The sequence below is a fragment of the Schistocerca americana genome, chromosome 1 (genome assembly GCF_021461395.2).
Source record: "Schistocerca americana isolate TAMUIC-IGC-003095 chromosome 1, iqSchAmer2.1, whole genome shotgun sequence".
Lineage (NCBI taxonomy): Eukaryota > Metazoa > Arthropoda > Insecta > Orthoptera > Acrididae > Schistocerca > Schistocerca americana.
The window spans coordinates 1171246533-1171271559 of record NC_060119.1 but is presented as its reverse complement, the minus strand read 5'-3'; the positions used below and the strand labels follow the sequence as shown (position 1 = coordinate 1171271559).

The 25027-nt window shown below is 43.5% G+C and overlaps 1 protein-coding gene across 1 annotated transcript in view; it reads left to right on the top strand.

Moving 5' to 3' along the window:
• Nucleotides 1-25027, top strand: part of LOC124597824 (glutamate receptor ionotropic, kainate 2) — a 353359-nt gene that overhangs the window by 205695 nt on the left and 122637 nt on the right. The window contains exons 6-8 of the mRNA XM_047135963.1: nucleotides 3855-4007; nucleotides 8883-9086; nucleotides 15829-16032. Coding sequence (XP_046991919.1) covers nucleotides 3855-4007; nucleotides 8883-9086; nucleotides 15829-16032 — 561 coding nt within the window. The remainder of the gene's footprint in view (nucleotides 1-3854; nucleotides 4008-8882; nucleotides 9087-15828; nucleotides 16033-25027) is intronic.

Genomic DNA, 25027 nt, shown 5'->3' with positions numbered 1-25027 from the left:
GGCGATCGACGGATCACAATCAAACACCCCATTGCACGGCTGGACGTCCCTGTTGGCAGTGGTGACACATTTACCCACCAGTTGTGGTTCTCAAAAGTGTGTGCCGCCTGGGTTCCTTGCCGCCAGACAGATGACCATCTGCGCGGAATTACTTGCACGTTACGAGCTGATGGCGACATTTTTTTCTTTTCTTTCCTTTTTTTTTTCGAACATCGTCACAGGCAATACGTTGGCTCCGACATCGATCAACAGAGTGAAACCTTGCGGGCATAAAGGCGCTTCCAATAAGGTGGCGTAAGGTCATCGCGTTGAAAGGAGATTGTGTTGAAAAATAGGGGTTTGCAACCAAAAGTGTGGGGAATAATATGGTGTATTGGAAACTTGAATAAAAACAACCTGGTTTCACAAAAAGGTGTTGCATCACCTGTTGAACGCTCCTCGTATTATCGCGAAATAGTAAAGAGAATGTGTCACGGAAATGATACGCGAGGTCAGGTGGCAATCATTAAAATGAAGGCATTTTACGTTGTTGCCAGATGTCTGTTGGAAATTTCAATCTGCAACTTTTTCTTCCAATGACGAACGGATTTTGTCGACACACACCTACATAAGGAGAAATGATCATTATAATAAAATAAGAAAAATCAGAGCTCGCACAGAATGATTTAAGTGTTCGTTTTTCCCGAGCACTGTTTGAGATTGGAACTGTGGAGAAGTAGATTTGAACTGATTCTACGAACCCTTCTGGCAGGCACTTAAGTGTGAATTGTAGAGTAGTCATGTAGATGTAGATGTAGGTGGAACGTTATACCCATTGTATCGGTTGGTAATGTAGGTGGATAAAAGACAAAACGTTGTCAATCAATCAGTAATTCACAGCAAAATGTTAAAAAAGCATGTAGAGACACAGCTTATCCAGAATAACATTTTGAAAACATAGTCATTTTTGATAATGTTCCATAACAGAACAAGTTGGATCATAAGCTATCTCAACTTCCTCTAATTCGTCCGAAAGTGAAACACTTTCTGGGTGACCATTGATCACTTGCATTATGAACCAGCTATAAGGAAAAGTCAAAAAGTGACAAACGTTACTGGTAACATGATTAGTAACAGAGGATTCCAAGTAGTCATGGGAAACGAAGTCAGTAGCCAGAAGTTCCTACAAAATGGCTCACCTCAAGGCTCGGCATTAGCCCCACTGCTTTTCAGCCTACACATTGCTCACATGCCAGAAACAGCTTGTAGGAAGTTTCGCTGCGCTGCTGACTGGGCCATTACAACAAGGCAAACAGATTTTGATACAATGGAAGAAACCATGACATCCGATCTGTCTGTCCTGGCAGCATACTTCCGTAAATGGAGGCTTAGGCCTAACGCCACGAAGACAGAAGTAAGTCCACCTCAATAACAGAGAAGCCGACAGAGCTCTGGAAGTATACCTTGACGACACACGCCTTAACCACAACATGGAGCCAAGGTACCTAAGGGTAACGTTAGGCAGACCTTTGTCATTTAAATCACACCTTAAAAAAGCAGCTGCCAAGGTGAGAACAAGGAACAACCTCATCTATAAACTCTGTGGAACCACCTGAGGATCAACGGCAACAACTCTGAGGACGTCTGCGCTAAGCCTGGTATACTCTGCGGCGGAGTGCTGTGCACCAGTATGGCTAAACGGTATTCATGTGAAAAAAATTGATGTAGAACTTAACAATACCATGCGCATTACTTCAGTAACCGTTAGGTCTACACCTAACATATGGCTGCCTGTCCTGAGTCATATACCGGCCCCAAAAATACGACAAGAGCCTCGGTCAGGATCGAAGAAAACCCTGAACTACCGGTACACCTCGATATACCTGATCTATCAAGACACTTCGTTCAATATATCCTCCTCTTGCTCTCGGCAGCCTCACTGGAGCTAACCTCCACTCTTGGAGAAGAGAATGGCTCCAAAATGCCCCAACAAAAAGCCACTACCGCAAGATCTGGTCAACTCTGAACCGACTTAGAACTGGGCAAGGAAGATGTGCTGACTCACTCTTCAAATGGGGACTGCTATCTTCGCCAGGATGTGACAGGTGCGCGCCTAAGCAGACCATCCAACACATGAGAGAAGAATGCAGTGCCAGAGCTTTCAGTGGGGACTTGAAGAAATCCTCATGGCGCCCCAAAAATCCATTGAATATATACAAGGACTAGATGTTTGTCTGTGAATATATGTAATGTTATGTAATATAGAATAACGTGATCCAATACTGAAATGTACTTAAGTGCCATAAGCTAAATAAATAAATCTAAGGAAAGCATCTTATTTTTTATTCAATCAACAAAATTTTTCAAGGAAATGGAATTGTTCGGCTGCGACTGTCACGTGCCTCGAGACCTTAATCCCATGTAACTGATCTGGAATCATGCAAAGAAGATGATACGAAGTCGTAATATGTCTGACTTCTCGCTCTTGAATCTAACAAAGAAGTGACACATGCTTTTTCTACTGTGACACTATGAAAGTGTAGAAAAGTGGTATGTTATTTTGAAACAGGTGTGATTACTGGCGGAGAGGTACTTTGATGGATGAGGAGACTGAAAACATAATAATTAGTATATGCCATGTGTTTATCAGCGAAGAGTCGTTTCTATTGTCAGTGACTAAAATTTCGAACGACGAATTGACAAATATAGTTGAGGAAGGTAGCTGTGGAATATATCTCTATGGATACTGCCAGATATTATACCATACGTCTCGTTTCTTTTGTTGCTTTATTGGGTATTCAATTATTAAGTGTCTTTCGAATCGCTGGCAATAGCAAGGTAGCCACTCCGCAGGACCGAGCGGGGTAGCGCAGTGGTTAACACACTGTACTCGTATTCGGGAACACGACGGCTCAAATTCACGTCCGGCCACCCTGATTTCAGTTTCCGTCATTTCCCTATATCGTTTAAGGAAAACGGCGGGATGGTGCCTTCAAAAGGGCAAGGCTGCTTTCCTTCTCCATCGTTCCCTAATCCGAGCTTGTGTTCCGTCTCTAATGACCTTGTTGTCGATGGGACGCTAAACACTAAACTTCACCTTCCACACTATGCAGGACATTGGCATACAGACGTGAAGAGTCTGACAGTGGTTTAATAGTCGCATGTAGGCTTCTTCCTTAATTATTGACTGTAAAGGCAGTTGACCTGCCACTTTGAACAGCTCATTTGTTCGCTTTTCCCACTTTGTATTGCAAAAGTCGAGCAAGTATAGCCTTTTCTTTTTACACACAGAACGAAATGAACTTAACCTGCGCGTAGCCTATCATTTCATATTTTTGTATAGGGCATATTGTGTCACAGTTAATAGCGAGTCTCATCCCTGGAAACCGAACACTGTGTTAGAGAGGTTTTCCTTCGAAGCAAGGTAAATATCAGAACTGCTTATTCCATCCCAAACAGTACCAATAAAAATTCCGTGTGCTTTACTACCAGCTCACCAGGTATTTGGTTAAAATACAACTTGAGTCAACAATGGATCAGATCACTAACAGCCTGCTCTACCTTTAGAGGTGTAGAATGAAAAGTATGTTTATAAATCTCAACTTCGTCTTATCGTAACTTATAAACCTATACATCTATGACATTCCAGAATCATTGTTTCCTGGACGCAGTCCGAGTACACCTCAAAAGCTACAGTATTTTTATACTAAGTATAAACAATTTCTAGGTACTGAATATCTAACAGCTTCGCGTTTGCATGGCCTTTCTTCACTTCCCCCATAGTAAACTAAGTGTAACCATTTCTTCAGACACTATGTTTACACACGATCAGAACTTCGAGTTCGCCGCTTCCCACGTACTTGTCCAACTTCCAGGCGGAGCCGGCGCTGATGTACGACTCGGTGTACGTGTTCGCCATCGGTCTGCAGACGCTGGACCAGAGCCACACCCTGCGGCTGTCCAACGTCTCCTGCGAGGAGGAGGTGCCGTGGGACGGCGGCCTCAGCCTCATCAACTACATCAACTCGGTGAGTACACGGCATTCTTCGTAGTCACACTTGCTGTTGGTGTTGCACGTTAATGACCCGGTTGACAATATTCACCGGATGAACTGAAGTCCACCGCCAAAATTTCGGAGTTAGTTCCAACGTATTTTCCGAGTATTTTGGTACAAGGAAACCGTGACCTCCAGTCGCTCGTTCCGTTGCAGAGTTGTAGTGTACTGAACTTATCGGTACAAACAGTGACTGAGTTACTACATCCCATATGTGTTCGAATGTGTTCATCAGAGCAGGCGAATTTGGAGGCCAAGACTTGAACCTGAGTTCACTATCATGCTTGTCAAACCATATGTAACACGGACAGTTATCCTGTGTGTAATGTCTTCGCCGTCGGGGAAGACGTCAAACATGAGGGGTACCTTTGATTACTTATGTGCCACGTTATGGGGATCGCCTCTTGTGACTACTCTTCACGTATTGTTGTCCAGAACTAAGTTGAAGGTTGATTTGTTACGCTGTTACCTGTCTGTTCGCTATTATAAAACACGGCATTCGGCGGAGACCCCTTAATACTAACACTTTGTTGACAACGGCAGTTTGGTGACGACGGTTTATTCCGAAATCGATGTACTGCATCTTTATACGCTGATGAGCCACAAACTGTGACCACCGCCCACCGCGAAATTGAATGCCACTAGATCGCATTCGGGGGAGTGACTAAACATCATGCAGAGTGTTGGTCGTAGACTTTCTAGCTATGTAAAGAAGAATAGACAGCGATCATGCGGCAGATCTGACGACAGAATACAATGTAAGTGCATGCAAAAATGTTTTGCAGCACACGGTTCTGCGTATATTGATAAACATGGGGTTCCCCAGCAGGCGACATCTACGTGTTCAAAAAAATAGTTCATATGGCTCTGAGCACTATGGGACTTAACATCTGAGGTCATCAGTCACCTAGACTTAGAACTATTTAAACCTAACTAACCTCAGGACAGCACACACATCCACGCCCGAGGCAGGATTGGAACCTGAAACCGTAGCGGTCACGCGGTTCCAGACTGAAGCGCCTAGATCCGCTCGGCCACACCGGCCGGCTCTACGTGTTCCTTTGTTGACCCTGTTACGATTGCAATGGTCACAGGATCATCGAGACTCAATCGTGAACCAGTTGAAACATGTCACCTAGTCAGATGAATCACCTTTCTTGTTGCGTGACGTAGAAGGTCGGGTCCGGCTATGGCGTCATTCAGGCGAAAGTTTGCCCGAAGCATGCACCTCGCCCGGGACGCACACCGAAGTTGGCTGTGTTGCGATCTTGGCGAGGGGGGGCGGGGAGTTCATTACCTGGGCTTCCACGGGAACTCTGGTAGTAGTCGAATGTACCATGCAGCTACGGACAGCGTGGACATTATTGCGGATTGCCAGTATCCCTTCATGCCTGATATCTTCTACCTACATAATTGAACATGTGACAGGCCAAACCCGTGTTAAAGGCGCTGCAGTCTGGAACCGCAAGACCGCTACGGTCGCAGGTTCGAATCCTGCCTCGGGCATGGATGTTTGTGATGTCCTTAGGTTAGTTAGGTTTAACTAGTTCTAAGTTCTAGGGGACTAATGACCTCAGCAGTTGAGTCCCATAGTGCTCAGAGCCATTTGAACCAAACCCGTGTTACAATGAAATGGGGAACATGATAGTGAACTCACCTTTATGTCGTGGCCACTACGCTAGTATGATCGGAACCTGATGTACAAATCAGAACCCAATCGTTTGCCGGTTCCCCCCACGCTGTCAACGGGCCCGATTTGTTAAAGAATTAGAAGCCTTGTCTTTACACATTTTGTGCCACATCTCTCTGCAAACCAAGGACTTATCGAATCAACGCAGCGCAGAATCTCTGCTGTATTGCGTTCCAAAGGTAGACCAAAACACTGCTAAACAGCTGGTCATAATGGTCATCATTTTGTTTCAGCACAGCAGAGACTCTGCAAGTCACTATAGAATATACAGCAGAGACTGTACAATTTCTGTTAATCACTCTACTATCACACTCGAAGCTGAATACACTTGATATGCTGGCTCGTGAAAAGCGAACACGTTACCAGACCTCGGAGATGATGCCCTGATGTTGTCTGTCCTACGCTTCGAAATCACGCTGACATGTAATACAAGATCTGACGACGTCCAGGTCTAGCGTTAATTTGAACTATTCAATTCGTGTTGGCGATAGAATCGTTCTCTCTCCTACCGAGCCCTGTAGAATCGTTTTCTGTCCTACAAGGACCCGTCTCTAATTCAGTTATATGTGTAACTTGCTATTTTTGTCTTCGTTTATTAACTACTCATGAGGGATAGGTGATCTCTAATAACTCAGCAAACCATTTCACAATTGCGTAAATTTGAGAAGACATGTCCAGTTCCGGCCGTTGTCTTTAAATCTAGACGACCTTCCAAAAAATTTAGTCAGTTTGGAGCAACGTTTAGTGTTACTGGCTGGCTCTGAGCACTATGGGACTTAACATCTGTGGTCATCAGTCCCCTAGAACTTAGAACTACTTAAACCTAACTAACCTAAGGACATCACACACATCCATGCCCGAGGCAGGATTCGAACCTGTGACCGGAGCGGTCACGCGGTTCCAGACTGAAGCGCCTAGACCGCACGGCCACACCGACCAGCTTTAGTGTTATTCTGTGAGAGTTTCAGCGCTATGACTAGACTCGTGAGCGAGATAAATTGATTCATTAACACGAAAATGATAGGCGCTGCTGACAGGAATACCGTTCTGTAAACTGACTAAGAGGAAGTTCATCATCTTTGGCCCGAAAAAAGCATGTTCTTTGAGAATTTTGTTCTCGGGATTTGTTATAGATATCAATAATGTTTATTTATATTTCGTCTACAAACAGGAATTTTTTGGACCGGAAATGTCGAAGAGCAAAGGCGGAAGGGCCGTCGGAACGAAACAAAATTTGGATGTAGACCTCCACGCGCGATTATGTCACAGGTCAGCGTGCTCGTCTCAAATCAAAATTGAGTTGACGTTAGTGAAGTATATAAGATCTTATAGGAGTTGTACCTCGTTTAAGACATTTGGGGCATAGGAAACAAAATGGCGGCCATTTGAATAAAACACGGTTTTTTCATCGATTTTTCGACTTCGTCGGCCAAGTAAAAATATTTATAGTTGATGGATCGGAATAAAAGTGATACAACTCCTAGACAATTTAGTTAGCTTCGTCAGAAACAAAGAATCATGACAATCGGTTCAGTAGATTTGAAGTTACCGTACCGCGCGATAAAAAAAGTTCCTTCAAGAAAAACGCGTTTAAAGTTTTGACTACATATAAATGCAATATTTCTGCTATTTTTTGGGTCCATATACTAGTCCTTCCCCTTCCTAATAGAGGACGTTCTTCTCGATCTGGGCCATCCTGCGCTCCTCCAGAGCCGCTCGTACCGCCGGTGACAAGCGGTTTTTGGCTGCTTGAATCCGGTGGTCGTCCGACTGCTTGGCGAACTGCGTTGAACAGAGACCCAGGGTGACGTCCATCGTTGCCATGGTCTTCAGAATTGCTGAATACCCTTCGTTGAAGCTGCTCACTGCCAGGAAAGTCGCAGTCTCCACAGTCGTTGCACCAGAATGCAAATGCTTGGGGGCTAACTTCAAAACACATTTTAATTTTGTGTGTTTCCTCCCAAGCACCGGTACAATAACTTGTCCTCCGAAAGGTTCTCGTAGATCGGAGGAATCACTTTTTGAACTTTTTTGGAGAGCTGGTCGTGTTGATATTCGTCCAGATGTCCGGTAGCCTCTGCAATGCGCCACTTGCACCAACTAGTTTCCCCAGCCGGACAATTTTGGTGTTGTGGGTGTTCATCCGTCGACTACTTGTGGAAATACGTTGCCCATATTGCCTTCTTCATCTGTTCCACCGAATTGGAATGCCGTCGGATTGCCAAGCCGTAGTACGTCGTAAGCTCCTTCATCATTTTATCACTTTTAGTCATGATCAAGAACATAGAATAATTTTTCGCGTCTTCAAAGTCGAAATTCCAGAAACAAACTAGTGCGTGAAAAAGGCCGATTTCTGGCAGGTGCATTTTTTTGTTCATCCGCGACTGACAAACATTTCAGTTCCGCATTCGGAAAAACCGTTACAGGGGTGGATTCTAAACACTTTTATGGATGCAAAAATGAAATTTAAAAACATCGATTATTTTAATCAAAAGATAGCAAACCTCCCCTTAAATAGTGCAGTTAAAGTCAGCTTACACAGTAACACATGTGAGGTGCACTACACACTCGGGAGGGAGGAAGAGTGGAGGAGGAGGAGGAGGAGGAGGAGGGGAATCGGGAGAAGGAATCGAAAGCGTGATTGGGGGAATGATAGGTAGGAAATGGGGAGGGGAATGGAGGCGGGGTGGGAAGAGGTGGGGGAGGCATTAGGACCTTGAAGACACACACAAAGGTGGACCCGAAACTGGGCTTCATACGACAGACTTGCACTAGTGACACTCGATTGTAAGGCAGAACCACCGGTATTTATAGGTTCCGATCACTCTGTTGGCAGCTCATGTCTAGTGGTTAGCGTTGCTGCCTCTAGAGCACGGGATCTCGGGTTCTATTCCCGGCCAGGTCGCGGATTTTTTTACGCCCGGGGAGTGGGTGTTTGTGTTGTCCTCATCATATCATCGTCATTCCGGAAAATGGCGAGAAAGGAACGTGAAAAGATTATCAATTTGTTCGGGCGCTGATAACCGCGCTGTTGAGCGTCCCACAAACCATATTCATCATCATAATTCTCATCACTTCAGTAACCGAAGTACAAGGAATCATCAATAATGCATATTGCTACGTCGCTGTAAAAAAGTAAAGCTGCTCCCATGTGTACAGGTGGAGCTGAAAGGGCTCAGCGGGCCGATCGAGTTCAAAGAAGGGCGACGTATCCAGTTCAAGCTAGACCTGCTGAAGCTGAAGCAGCACGCGCTCGTCAAGGTCGGTGAGTGGAGCCCCGGCTCCGGTGTCAACATCACCGACCGCGCCGCCTTCTTCGACCCGGGCACCATGAACGTCACTCTGGTCGTCATCACAATACTGGTGAGTTTCTGACCTGCCTTCTCCAATTTTGCTCACACAATTTACCGTACTTGCACATCGAGAGCTAACGGAAAGTATAATCTACAGTCACGAAAATTTAATCTTCATTATTGAAGTCAATGACGTTCAGTATAACACTGCATTTCTTTCATCATTGTTTTAATTTTTCGTAATGTTCCTCCCCCTATTTGACATCTTCAAATACCTTCTATCCCTTTATTATCTTACAACCTTTCAAATAGCTTGGGATTCGTGAGAAATCTTTTGCTTGGTACGCTACTTGTTTTCACTCTATTGTCCTAATAACAAGGAAAAACACTTTGGGTTCTAGTTGGACAACGATGTTGAAATATTGCGAAGTTTTTACTAGTGTTGTGGCCATGATCTTCAGTCTGCGTTTATTTAAACATTCATTTATTGTTTAATTATCATTGCCGATCCCAGCATTTAGCTTGCAGAACCTCCTGTAAACTTTAATCGCAAACAGGGGATGGAAATTATTTTTAATTTATTTATGGGACCAAAAGTGATTAACTGCAGCAAAACACAGCCTCAACTCAGAATATACGTTTGTAGAGAAAACTTTACAGCAAATTGTTCCTGATTTTATGTCACTTTTAGAACACCTAAACACTGATGATCAATTTTGATGAAAGTTTTTTGTCGTAAGCTTCATCAAGAAACTATAGTGCTATTATTTTAGAATTCATCAGCCTAGAAACATTCTTCGATTGTATCAGTAGAGTAGTTTTTTTCATCAATCTACATAACACGCAGGGGTTCTATTTACTCAACCAATTCAACAGAAATAACGCCTGTAGCACTGAAGGAACTTTCCACTGAAATATTATTGCTTCATTTCAGTAGTTCAAAGTGCATTCCTTGTTGACATTGATACCACAGAGTATGTGTAAACAAACAGTCCGCGACCGTGCATGAGTGTGGAAATGAATTTCTCCATCGTGCATGTCTCACGGAATTTTTTGTTGATTCCTACTTCTACCATGTGCGTATTAATGGACGTTTTCTTCCGTTATGTGTTAATGTTCTCCGAGACATCGAGCTTCATTTTTTTGAATATGACTGAAGTTGCCAACATCCAACGGCGATGTGTCAACCCATTATATCATCATCTCCTTCTGAACCACATGCTTTGCCTTTTGTTCACTATCCGACAACTTAACACTGCTACTGTCGTACACGACATCAGAAGAGGCAGTGTTAATTTATTTCTTATTCTCATGATAATGCCTTGTGCATTGAACGCTCCAAATATACACTGAAGAGCCAAAGAAACTGGTACACATACCTAATATCGTGCAGGGCCTCCACGAACACGCAGAAGTGCCGCAACACGACGTGGCATGGGCTCCACTAATGTCTGAAGTAGTGCTTGAGTGAATTGACACCAAGAGTCCGACAGGACTGTTCATAAATCTGTAAGAGTACAAGAGGGTGGAGATCTCTTTTTAACAGCTCGTTTCAAGGAATCCCAGATATGCGCAATACTGTTCATGTCTGGGGAGTTTGGTGGCCAACGGAAGTGTTTCAACTCAGAAGAGTGTTCCTGTAACCACTATGTAGCAATTCTGAACGCTGATTACGTACGTGACACCTGTTAGAGTCGTATCTAGGCGTACCAGGGATCCCATATCACTCCAACTGAACTCGCTCCACACCATTACAGAGACTCCACCAGCTTTAACTGTCCCCTTCTGACATGCAGGGTCCATGGATTCATGTGGTTTTCTCCGTACCCGTACACGTCCATCCGCTCGATACAATTTGAAATGAGACTCGTCCGACCTGGAAACATGTTTCCAGTCATAAACGGTCCAATGTCAATGTTGACGGGCCCAGGCGAGGCGTAAAGCGCGTGTGTCGTGTAGTCATGAAGGGTACAAGAGTGGGCCTTCGGCTCTGAAAGCCAGTATTGACGACGTTTTGTTGAATGGACACTTGTTGATGGCCCGGCTTTGAAATCTACAGCAATTTTCTGAAGCGTTGCATTTCTGTCACGTTGAACGATTTTCTTCAGTCGTCGTTGGTCCCTTTCTTGCAGCATCTTTTTCTGGCCGCTGCGATATCGGAGACTTGATGTTTTACTGGATTCCTGACATTCACGGTACACTCGTCAAACGGTAGTACGGGAAAATCACCACTTCATCGCTACCTCGGAGATGCTGTGTTCCATCGCTAGTGCGCCAAATATAACACCACGTTCAAACTCACTTAGAACTTGATTACCTGCGGTTGTAGCAGCAGTAAGCGATCTAACAACTGCGCTAGATACAGTCTTATATAGAGGCGTTGCTGTTGGCAACGCCGTATTCTGCCTGTTTACATATCTCTGTATTTGAATACGCATGCCTATACCAGTATCTTTGGCGCTTCAGTGTAGTTCATCACATTACGTCGTTATTTCAACCTTTCTCTCACACATTCGTTATATTTTCACTGTGTTTAATTTTACTCTTCTCAGGTAGCTTTGATTTAGTTTTCATCCCTTCATTCCTTCCTTCGTATATTCCATGTATCACCCTTTTATACTAAGAATTTCTCCATCTACTATTTCCTCTTGTTATGCAGCTTTACTGTATGATTAAATGATGATGGCGTCCTCTTGGGTAAAATATTCCGGGGGTAAAATAGTCCCCCATTCGGATCTCCGGGCGGGGACTACTCAGGACGACGTCGTTATCAGGAGAAAGAATACTGGCGTTCTACGGATCGGAGCGTGGAATGTCAGATCCCTTAATCGGGCAGGTAGGTTAGAAAATTTAAAAAGGGAAGTGGATAGGTTAAAGTTAGATATAGTGTGAATTAGTGAAGTTCGGTGGCAGGAGGAACAAGACTTTTGGTCTGGTGGTTACAGGGCTATAAATACAAAATCAAATAGGGGTAATGCAGCAGTAGGTTTATTAATGAATAAAAAAACAGGAGTGCGGGTTACCTACTACAAACAGCGTAGTGAACGCATTATTGTGGCCAAGATAGACACAAAGCCCATGCCTACTACAGTAGTACAAGTTTATATGCCAACTAGCTCTGCAGATGATGAAGAAATAGATGAAATGTATGACGAGATAAAAGAAATTACTCAGGTAGTGAAGGGAGACGAAAATTTAATAGTCATGGGTGACTGGAATTCGTCAGTAGGAGAAGGGAGAGAAGGAAACATAGTAGGTGAATAGGGATTGGGGGGAAGAAATGAAAGAGGAAGCCGCCTTGTAGAATTTTGCACAGAGCATAACTTAATCATAACTAACACTTGGTTCAAGAAACATAAAAGAAGGTTGTATACCTGGAAGAATCCTGGAGATACTAAATGGTATCAGATAGATTATATAATGGTAAGTCAGAGATTTAGGAACCAGGTTTTAAATTGTAAGACATTTCCAGGGGCAGATGTGGATTCTGACCACAATCTATTGGTTATGAACTGCAGATTGAAACTGAAGAAACTGCAAAAAGGTGAGAATTTAAGGAGATGGGACCTGGATAAACTGAAAGAACCAGATGTTGTGGAGAGTTTCAGGGAGAACATAAGGGAAGGAGAGCATAAGGGAACAATTGACAGGATTGGGGGAAAGAAATACAGTAGAAGAAGAATGGGTAGCTCTGAGGGATGAAGTAGTGAAGGCAGCAGACGATCACGTAGGTAAAAAGACGAGGGCTAATAGAAATCCTTGGGTAACAGAAGAAATATTGAATTTAATGATGAAAGGAGAAAATATAAAAATGCAGTAAATGAAGCAGGCAAAAAGGAATACAAACGTCTCAAAAATGAAATTGACAGGAAGTGCAAAATGGCTAAGCAGGGATGGCTAGAGGACAAATGTAAGGATGTAGAGGCTTCTCTCACTAGGGGTAAGATAGATACTGCCAACAGGAAAATTAAAGAGACCTTTGGAGAGAAGAGAACCACTTGTATGAATATCAAGAGCTCAGATGGCAACCCAGTTCTAAGCAAAGAAGGGAAGTAAATAGAGGGTTTATACAAGGGCAATGTACTTGAGGACAATATTATGGATGAAGACGAAATGGGAGATATGATACTGCGTGAAGAGTTTGACAGAGCACTGTAAGACCTGAGTCGAAACAAGGTCCCGGGAGTAGACAACGTTCCATTAGAACTACTGATGGCCTTGGGAGAGCCAGTCATGACAAAACTCTACCATCTGGTGAACAAGATGTATGAGACAGGCGAAATACCCTCAGACTTCAAGAAGAACATAATAATTCCAATCCGAAAGAAAGCAGGTGTTGACAGATGTGAAAATTACCGAACTATGAGTTTAAAAAGTCACAGCTGCAAAATACTAACGCGAATGCTTTACAGACGAATGGAAAAACTGGTAGAAGCGGACCTCGGGGAAGATCAGTTTGGATTCCGTGGAAATGTTGGAACACGTGAGGCAATACTAACCTTACGACTTATCTTAGAAGAAAGATTAAGAGAAGACAAACTTACGTTTCTAGCATTTGTAGACTTAGAGAAAGCTTTTGACAATGTTAACTGGAATACTCTCTTTCAAATTCTGAACGTGGCTGGGGTAAAATACAGGGAGCGAAAGGCTACTTACAATTTGTACAGAAACCAGATGGCAGTTATAAGAGTCGAGGGGCATGAAAGGGAAGCAGTGGTTGGGAAAGGAGTGAGACAGGGTTGTAGCCTCGCCCCGATGTTATTCAATCTATATATTGAGCAAGCAGTAAAGGAAACAAAAGAAAAATTCGGAGTAGGTATTAAACTTCATGGAGAAGAAGTAAAAACTTTGAGGTTCGCCGATGACATTGTAATTCTGTCAGAGACGGCAAAGAACTTGGAAGAGCTGTTCAACGGAATGGACAGTGTCTTGAAAGAAAGATATAAGATGAACATCAACAAAAGCAAAACGAGGATAATGGAATGTAGTCAAATTAAATCGGGTGATGCTGAGGGAATTACATTAGGAAATGAGACACTTAAAGTAGTAACAGAGTTTTGCTACTTAGGGAGTAAAATAACCGATGATGGTCGAAGTAGAGAGGATATAAAATGTAGACTGGCAATGGCAGGGAAATCGTTTCTGAAGAAGAGAAATTTGTTAACATCGAGTATAGATTTAAGTGTCAGGAAGTCGTTTCTGAAAGTATTTGTATGGAGTGTAGCCATGTATGGAAGTGAAACATGGACGATAACTAGTTCGGACAAGAAGAGAATAGAAGCTTTCGAAATGTGGTGCTACAGAAGAATGCTGAAGATAAGGTGGGTAGATCACGTAAATAATGAGGAGGTATTGAATAGGAATGGGGAGAAGAGGAGCTTGTGGCACAACTTGACTAGAAGAAGGGATCGGTTAGTAGGACATGTTTTGAGGCATCAAGGAATCACAAATTTAGCATTGGAGGGCAGCGTGGAGGGTAAAAATCGTAGAGGGAGACCAAGAGATGAATACACTAAGCAGATTCAGAAGGATGTAGGTTGCAGTAAGTACTGGGAGATGAAGAAGCTTGCACAGGATAGAGTAGCATGGAGAGCTGCATCAAACCAATCTCAGGACTGAAGACCACAACAACAACAACATGTGTTTCTTCGTTATTATTTTCTTGATATAGCTTGTTGTTAACTTCTTTCGACAAATGTTTCGGAACTTCATTTTCGTTCCCTTCTTGTCACCCATTTTATGCATATGACTGAATAATATAAGTATCCCTTCTTGTGACCTATCTCAACATTAACTCTCAATTTCCTTGAGTTATCGTTTGTAATGAACGCAGCGTTTTGAATTTAATTCTCTTTTTAAAATACAGTATTTTTAGATCATTTAACTTGTACCTCAGTGCTAGGCATTTACAAACGTATCGTTTTGTCTGAGAAAGAGTTTTCTAAACCATTTTCTTGAACCATTGCGGCAAAGACTTTAGAATATCGTTGTACACCGTTTTGAACCAACCCTGTTATTAAAAATTTCGAGAATTTTCATGGTTGCACTTTTTTCCATACAGATTTTCCTGGATTTGTTTTTTGGCTACCTCCACTAAGAGACTAACTACGATCTACGCAGTCTTTAAGCTTACCAGGAGTAGAACGACATCATCAGCTAATGCTGAGTAACTTAAAATGTTCTTGGGTTATATAGCCACGTCAAGTGTCTGTATTTAATTTTAATCACTTAACGAGGCTGGAAACGCCAGAACTTTTTATCCAGTGATACCACTGGGAGACTCTGCAGTCTTAACTTAGAAATTTACATTAATAGTTGCGTTCTTTTCCTCTAGCATTATTTGTGAAATTCTATGTTCTGATATTATTTCGTTCTAGATTCTTACGATATCATCCAGAATATAGCTGTAGAAGATCAGAGATGAACAATTCCTTTATTTTTATATTTATTTGAATGTTAAGATGTTTTATTGCTGTGTTTGTTTGTTACTATCTTTATTTCTTTTGCTTGAGAATATTCTTTCCAACTCTGCTTCATCAGCTACTGTTTCAACTTGATATCTTTCTTTCGCTTCCTCTTTATTGGCCCTTTCTCCTACAGATCATAACGTTTTCTTGGAAGCAACAGACCCACAGCTGCAAACGTCAGTCTAGTTCCATACAGTTTAATTAGACACAGTATCGGATCGTAGGCGACGAACCTTTTTATTCAGAATCCTGCTAAACACCGTGGAAGTACAGGAATCTCTTGTCAAGAAGTTTTCCCTAATTTTTCTGTGTGAAATGTCCCTTGTAATGGATGTGGGGATGCAGGAGATCCCGTACGTGATGATGCACTACGGCAAGAACTACACGGGGAACGATCGTTTCTACGGATTCTGCGTGGACCTGTTGGAGCGCATCGCTCGCGACGTGGGCTTCGACTACATCCTGGATCTGGTGCCTGATCGCAAGTACGGCGCCCAGGATCCCATCACTGGCGAGTGGAACGGCATGGTGCTGCACCTCATGAAGCACGTACGTGGGTTCCTTTCGGCGCTGCGTCCCAGCACTGGACCATTATGTGCACTCCCCAGGTTCCGCTAGCACCTTAGTGTTCACCTGGACCCGTAGAGCAGGTGTGAACAAACGGTACTTACCTTGTAGTGCTATACATCGTAAACCTACATAGCCAACAGTTGTGGTATTGCTGTAGAACTATTCTGTGTCCCCAATCACTCTGACGTTTCACGGCGTGACTGTAAATAACGCCCACACAGTTCGCTCCTCTATAGTTCCAGTATAGAAATAACGCACCTGAAATATAGTTCACCACGCACCGTGCTAGCTGTCTGGGCGAAGAAGTGAGTCTAACACAGAATGGAGCTGCGTGACGGTTCAACGACCGTTGGTCTGGTACACCAGTCAGACCGACTGTAGTTTTTGGTAGGTTTTCTAGGCTCCTTTAGACAGCTGCTGTGCTGGTCGACAATCTCTGCTTCATAAACTACGAAACAGAAACTTTTATAATACCATCAAGTACGGAACAAATTTTACACTATCCACAGACAGATAACATGCTTGATCTCCTTGCTTTAGGTTAGCTAATAACTTTGACAAGAAAATCCATCTACAGCGTAAAAATAAGAGACTGTTTAGTGAAGAGTTAGTGTCATTCCAAACTATGGTATGGATTCGACATATATTTGGCAGGACTCTGGAGGTGTAATACACCACAAGTCTATGCACAGGCCAAACGCTTCCCGTAATTTAAGAGGCCGTGGTGTGTAGCCGTGGAGCTGGCACGCTATAGCGACCCAAATTTGCTCCATCGTATTCAGATGCGGTGAATTTGTTGCCCAAGACATTAACATGATGTCAGTTTTGCTCTTCAGACTACACTGGCACGATTCTCGCTTTGTGATATGGTCACTTATCCTGCTGCAGGTGCCATCGACATCGGGGAAGAATTAAGGGATACAGGTAATCCGCAATACTGTTCATTTAGCCCATAGTTACCATAGTGCCTTCGATTACTACCACAGGTTCCATGGAAGCTCAGGTGAATGTCCTCCGTGGCTTAATACTGTGGCAAGGGCCTGCGTTCATGGTGTGGTACATGTTTCGAGCAGCCATTGTCTCGATATGAGGTATACGGACACCACCATCGACCTGCTGTAACAAGAAACGGGATTCATCTCACCATGTAACATGTTTCCATTGGTGCATGGTCCAAATTAGACGATTCCATACTGGCTGCATTCGTAATCGACGACGCCGTTGTGTCGGCAGGGGAACACGTGTCATCTACTGCAAAGCGACATATTTAACAATGTCCACAGAACCATGTGCTTCGCATCCCTTGTGCCAGCAACAGCAGTGCACTTTCTCACCAGATCTGCCACAAGTGGTCGCCTTTCTAGTTTTACCGAGTCAGGAAGCCTCTGAACTCCACGCTCTGCTACGGCTGTCCATGTTCTACAGGTTGTCGACATTCATAGTTTCACTGTATTCAAACACTGTCCGTAGGCGCTTAAGACACGAGCACGTTAATGGCTGAACAGGTACACCGCGCGCCAGAAAAATCCGCCCTTTGCCAGAGTCGCTTGTGTTATATCTTTGCAAGAATGATTCCCTCTAGTGCTTTGGAGAGACACAGCAGTGTTACTCCTGGCGTCATGCCGTGGGAATCCGTCGGGTATGACTTCCTGTCACGACTGGTAGTGATTGAGGCACCTCTAACGGCACAACGGTACGTTACAGACATCCTGCGTCCTCATATTTTATCTCTCAAGCGACAATATCGTGGTGCCATTTTTCAACAGGACAATGCTCGTCCACAAATGGCACGTGTATCTGTCAACTGACTACCTAATGTTGGACTACTCCCATGTCCAACTAGAACTCCAGATCCATTGCCGATAGAACTCGTGTGAGATCACCTCGGACGTCAGCTCCAGCTCCATCCCAGTGTCAGCAACCTTGATATCAAGGAACAGTTACAATTGGCCAGCTTGTCACAGGAGAGGACACAATGGCCTTACGAGTGCCTTTCGAAAAGAATCAGAGAATGCAGCCTCACCAGGGAGGGGGGGGGGGGGGGGGGGGGAACAAGCACATACTGATAAATGGGCTCGTACTACCAAGTTCTTTGTAAATTTGATTCGATTTTGTAATCACTGAAATAGCATCGCATGCCCTCTGAACCCTTGAGGTTTCACTTCGTTACCTCCTCCCATTCTAGATGCTTAGCTCTGTTACGTAGCGCATTCCCAGCAGCATTAAGAATCGATGTTAAATGGGTCCACCTCTGTCGCTTAGTGGTCAGCATGTTTGGTTGCTATTTGTGGGAACCAGGTCCGATTCCCTATACTACCTGGGAGTTTTCCTTGGTGGGTGATTCGGAACGGTATGCACTCAGCCGCATGATGTCAACTGATGAGCTACGTGAATGAGAAGATGCGGCTGTAATTTGTAGAAAGCGAACAATGGCCGGTGTAGCGGTGTACTAACCCTTTGTCCCTCCACACCGCATCTAAATGACACAACTGACGGTTTTGATGGGTCAAAATGCAGGGATGGATATGGAAAGGAACAACAGTGCGAAGTCAGTAAGGTGGAAGGTGAATGGAACACATTATATTCGTTGGAAGGGTTATCAGAAATTATAGATCTTCTGAAATGGTAGTTCGATGCAAGATGCTAGTGCGAGAAATTACAGAGTACTGTTCCCGAATTCTGAGTGGTTAGCAGTTACGCATAACAGTAGAGCTCGGACAAATATACGGAATTGCAGAGGGACCTCAATTGGGAATCTTTGGAATGTTGACGGCGCAGTTCTCTAGAAACCATGTTACGTAAATTTAGAGAACCTGTATTTGGATAATACGACTATTATGTTTCGGTCATTGTATACCTCGCTTAGGGATCATGAGTATACAGTACGCGAGATTAGGGCACGTACAGGGGCATATAGACTGTTATTCGCCCCTCTCTCATTACGCAAACTGAATAGAACAAGATATCGCTTATGTAGGTATGAAGGCCCCTCGACATGCACCGAACAGAGACGCCGAGTTTATAGGTAGATGAAGCTTTACTGCACAGCTGATGCGTGTCTGTTGGCTACGCACAATAGGATCAGATGACACCCTGTTGATATTCCCGATAATTAGGCCATTCGCTGGCACCTGTTTTCACTTCCACATTCAGCCATACATAGGCGTCTGCAAGGGTTTCAGGGACCAAGTACGAACACTTTCCCAGTACTGGAATTTGGAGAATGGACTTCGTATTTATTACAAAATTCTCTCGCATTTCTAACGAAGATTGTCTGCGTTTATACTAAACCGAAGATTTATTATTGCCGAACACAATGGGAAGTAGTGTGGTTATCTGTTTTTCTTTTCTTTATGTTTTCTTCAGTTCCCTCCAATTCTTTCACTTTCAGTACTATACATCTATTATTTTTTGTAGCTATCCAGCGGCATTTTTTTATTTGCTCTTACTTTTCTTCCTGTTTCAAATTTAAGTTTTGGATGATAACCTACAGTTATTGCTAAAAGAACAATTAATTTTCATGTGAATAAGTCGCTCAATAACCTGGATGTAATCACAAAGGAATGTAATTGATCTTTGAATCAGAATGGTGGCTTTCGATTCATACTAATAATACAAAATTACGTGCTTACCATTTACTATTGAATAGTTCTTACCATTCCACACGATAAATACACACACGCTCATACGAAGTGTGTTGAAAAGATAACAGGAATTCTTTAATATTTTTATTTATTCGTCTACATCAGCGTTATCTTCCTAAACACAAAGGACTTAAAGACATTGGCTGCAAGTAGGGATAAACGTAAATCAATGAGGAAAGTTGAAGAATTGTGCCGGAGCGGGATTCGAATGAAGATTTGCTGCTTACTAGGCAGATGCTGTGACCACTACGCCATCCGGCCACAGTGGTTGTACTAACTGCAACGACAACCTAGCACGCCTCCCGTCAGAGCAAGATTCTCAACTTATCCATACACTAGGCCAGGCAGCTATTCTTTGCGCATGCACACCGGGCTCGAACGCTTACGGGGATCGGCGAAATGCTGCGAATAATGAGGATATGGGCAAGTGCCATTTACATTCGTAGTGTGTGGACAAGTTGAGAATTTAGATCTGACGGGATGCGTACTAGGGTTGCCCGTGCAGTTCTCATAACCACTGTGGCCGGATGGCATAGTGATCAGAGGATCTGTCAAGTAAGCAGCAGACCGGCGTTCGAATTTCCGCTCCGGCACAAGTTTTCAACTTTCGCCATTGTTTTACATCAATGCCCACTTGCAGCCAATATCTTAATTCCTCTGTGTTTAATTCATAATTTTTGCTGGATTAAAACTGTGTACAGGGTGAAAAGTATTTAAACCGACGAACTCTGGAAGGTTGTAGGGGACATCAAAACAAATATTTTTCCCTAATGTCATTTTTTCCTATGAGGATTATTTAAACCGGTGGAGGCTGTATTACGCTCTTCAGTTGTTAGAGGCCGTATTACGATCTTTAGTTGTTAGTTGTTGTTTTTTTTTTTTTTTTTGTCATCAGTCTACTGACTGGTTTGATGCGGCCCGCCACGAATTCCTTTCCTGTGCTAACCTCTTCATCTCAGAGTAGCACTTGCAACCTACGTCCTCAATTATTTGCTTGACGTATTCCAACCTCTGTCTTCCTCTACAGTTTTTGCCCTCTACAGCTCCCTCTAGTACCATGGAAGTCATTCCCTCATGTCTTAGCAGATGTCCTATCATCCGATCCCTTCTCCTTATCAGTGTTTTCCACATATTCCTTTCCTCTCCGATTCTGCGTAGAACCTCCTCATTCCTTACCTTATCAGTCCACCTAATTTTCAACATTCGTCTATAGCACCACATCTCAAATGCTTCGATTCTCTTCTGTTCCGGTTTTCCCACAGTCCATGTTTCACTACCATACAATGCTGTACTCCAGACGTACATCCTCAGAAATTTCTTCCTCAAATTAAAGCCGGTATTTGATATTAGTAGACTTCTCTCGGCCAGAAATGCCTTTTTTGCCATAGCGAATCTGCTTTTGATATCCTCCTTGCTCCGTCCGTCATTGGTTATTTTACTGCCTAGGTAGCAGAATTCCTTAACTTCATTGACTTCGTGACCATCAATCCTGATGTTAAGTTTCTCGCTGTTCTCATTTCTACTACTTCTCATTACGTTCGTCTTTCTCCGATTTACTCTCAAACCATACTGTGTACTCATTAGACTGTTCATTCCGTTCAGCAGATCATTTAATTCTTCTTCACTTTCACTCAGGATAGCAATGTCATCAGCGAATCGTATCATTGATATCCTTTCACCTTGTATTTTAATTCCACTCCTGAACCTTTCTTTTATTTCCATCATTGCTTCCTCGATGTACAGATTGAAGAGTAGGGGCGAAAGGCTACAGCCTTGTCTTACACCCTTCTTAATACGAGCACTTCGTTCTTGATCGCCCACTCTTATTATTCTCTCTTGGTTGTTGTACATATTGTATATGACCCGTCTGTCCCTATAGCTTACCCCTACTTTTTTCAGAATCTCGAACAGCTTGCACCATTTTATAGTGTCGAACACTTTTTCCAGGTCGACAAATCCTATGATAGTGTCTTGAATTTTCTTTAACCTTGCTTCCATTATTAGCCGTAACATCAGAATTGCCTCTCTCGTCCCTTTACTTTTCCTATAGCCAAACTGATCGTCACCTGGCGCATTCTCAATTTTCTTTTCCATTCTTCTGTATTCTTGTAAGCAGCTTCGATGCATGAGCTGTTAAGCTGATTGTGCGATAATTCTCGCACTTGTCAGCTCTTGCCGTCTTCGGAATTGTGTGGATGATGCTTTTCCGAAAGTCAGATGGTATATCGCCAGACTCACATATTCTACACACCAACGTGAATAGTCGTTTTGCTGCCACTTCCCCCAATGATGTTAGAAATTCTGATGGAAGGTTATCTATCCCTTCTGCCTTATTTGACCGTAAGTCCTCCAAAGCTCTTTTAAATTCCGATTCTAATACTGGATCCCCTATCTCTTCTAAATCGACTCCTGTTTCTTCTTCTATCACATCAGACAAATCTTCACCCTCATAGAGGCTTTCAATGTATTCTTTCCACCTATCTGCTCTCTCCTCTGCATTTAACAGTGGAATTCCCGTTGCACTCTTAATGTTACCACCGTTGCTTTTAATGTCACTAAAGGTTGTTTTGCCTTTCCTGTATGCTGAGTCTGTCCTTCCGACAATCATATCTTTTTCGATGTCTTCACATTTTTCCTGCAGCCATTTCGTCTTAGCTTCCCTGCACTTCCTATTTATTTCATTCCTCAGCGACTTGTATTTCTGTATTCCTGATTTTCCCGGAACATGTTTGTACTTCCTCCTTTCATCAATCAACTGAAGTATTTCTTCTGTTACCCATGGTTTCTTCGCAGCTACCTTCTTTGTACCTATGTTTTCCTTCCCAACTTCTGTGATGGCCCTTTTTAGAGATGTCCATTCCTCTTCAACTGTACTGCCTACTGCGCTATTCCTTATTGCTGTATCTATAGCGTTAGAGAACTTCAAACGTATGTCGTCATTCCTTAGTACTTCCGTATCCCACTTCTTTGCGTATTGATTCTCCCTGACTAATGTCTTGAACTTCAGCCTACTCTTCATCACTACTATATTGTGATCTGTATATCTGCTCCTGGGTACGCCTTACAATCCAGTATCTGATTTTGGAATCTCTGTCTGACCATGATGTAATCTAATTGAAATCTTCCCGTATCTCCCGGTCTTTTCCAAGTATACCTCCTCCTCTTGTGATTCTTGAACAGGGTATTCGCTATTACTAGCTGAAACTTGTTACAGAACTCAATTAGTCTTTCTCCTCTTTCATTCCTTGTCCCAAGCCCATATTCTCCTGTAACCTTTTCTTCTACTCCTTCCCCTACAACTGCATTCCAGTCGCCCACGACTATTAGATTTTCGTCCCCCTTTACATACTGCATTACCCTTTCAATATCCTCATACATTTTCTCTATCTGTTCATCTTCAGCTTGCGACGTCGGCATGTATACCTGAACTATCGTTGTCGGTGTTGGTCTGCTGTCGATTATGATTAGAACAACCCGGTCACTGAACTGTTCACAGTAACACACCCTCTGCCCTACCTTCCTATTCATAACGAATCCTACACCTGTTATACCATTTTCTGCTGCTGTTGATATTACCCGATACTCATCTGACCAGAAATCCTTGTCTTCTTCCACTTCACTTCACTGACCCCTACTATATCTAGATTGAGCCTTTGCATTTCCCTTTTCAGATTTTCTAGTTTCCCTACCACGTTCAAGCTTCTGACATTCCACGCCCCGACCCGTAGAGCGTTATCCTTTCGTTGATTATTCAATCTTTTTCTCATGGTAACCTCCCCCTTGGCAGTCCCCTCCCGGAGATCCAAATGGGGGAGTATTCCGGAATCTTTTGCCAATGGAGAGATCATCATGACACTTCTTCAATTACAGGCCACATGTCCTGTGGATACACGTTACGTGTCTTTAATGCAGTGGTTTCCATTGCCTTCTGCATCCTCATGTCGTTGATCATTGCTGCATTGCTGATTCTTCCGCTTTCAGGGGCAATTTCCGACCCCTAGGACAAGAGAGTGCCCTGAACCTCTATCCGCTCCTCCGCCCTCTTTGACAAGGCCGTTGGCAGAATGAGGCTGACTTCTTATGCCGGAAGTCTTCGGCCGCCAATGCTGATTATTTATCAAAATTTAGGCAGTGGTGGGGATCGAACCCGGGACCGAAGACGTTATTTGATTCAAAGACGCTACCCCTAGACCACGGGTACGCACCTTTAGTTGTTAGAGGGCGTATTTCTCTCTTCAGTTGTAGGCAACTGCTGTGCACCAGTGTAGCAGTGCATTGTCTCTGTTTACTAATGGAGCGATACACCTGGAGTGAGTACACTGATGCGGTTGGTGCGTAATACGTAGCGCACCACTACGGACGAGCCGCACAGCGGATTGATCAACAACAAGTGCGGTTCTTCGTTAATGTGTGAGTCGGTGTTGCTGGGGACTGGTTAATTGGGCCGTATCTGTTACCTAGGCCATTAAATGGCAGGAACTACTATAATTTTCCTGCCAGAGCATTTCCAGACTTGCTGGAAGACGTCCCGCTCCCTATAAGACAACGCATGTGGCTCCAACGTGACGGGGCGCCAGCACATTTCAGTCGTCGTGTGTGTCGATTCCTGGACCGACGGTTCCCAAAAACGTGGATTGGCAGAGGTGGTCCTGTACCATGACCTGCTCGATCCCCAGATACGTCCCGTCTGGACTTTTTTGTGTGGGGAGAAATGCGCAACCTTTTTTACACAACTCCTGTTGCATCAGAAGAAGATCTGGTAGCCCGGATAGTAGCAGCAGCAGGAACAATTCAAGATACTCCTGTGGTTTTTGCCTGTGTCAGGCAGAATATGATCCGACGGTGTAAACTTTGTTTGAATGTCAATGGAGGCATTTTTGAAAATCTACTGTAATTCAAATTGGGTTGTGGTAATGTGTTGTCTCTCGGTCATAAAAAATGGAAAAGTGTTTGTTGGTTTAATTAATTTGCCGTCAGAGAAATCTTCCTCTACCGGTTTAAATACGCCTCATAGGAAAAAATGACATTAGGGAAAAATATTTGTTTCGATGTCCCCTACAAACTCCCAGAGTTTGTCGGTTTAAATACTTTTCACCCTGTATGTTCTTATGACATGTCCGGAAGAACAGACACCTTGTGTATAATGTTATACCCTCCGAAACAACCCACATTTACGTATTTAATCACCTATTTGCCCCAGATTTTGGATGAGTCACATGAAGGCTTGTAATGCGTATCACAACGTCCGGCAACAGCTTTCTACGGCAACGTTGTACCCGCGGACTGCTATGACAGTATTCCCTCGGGGTACGGCGAAGTCCCCGTTCCGT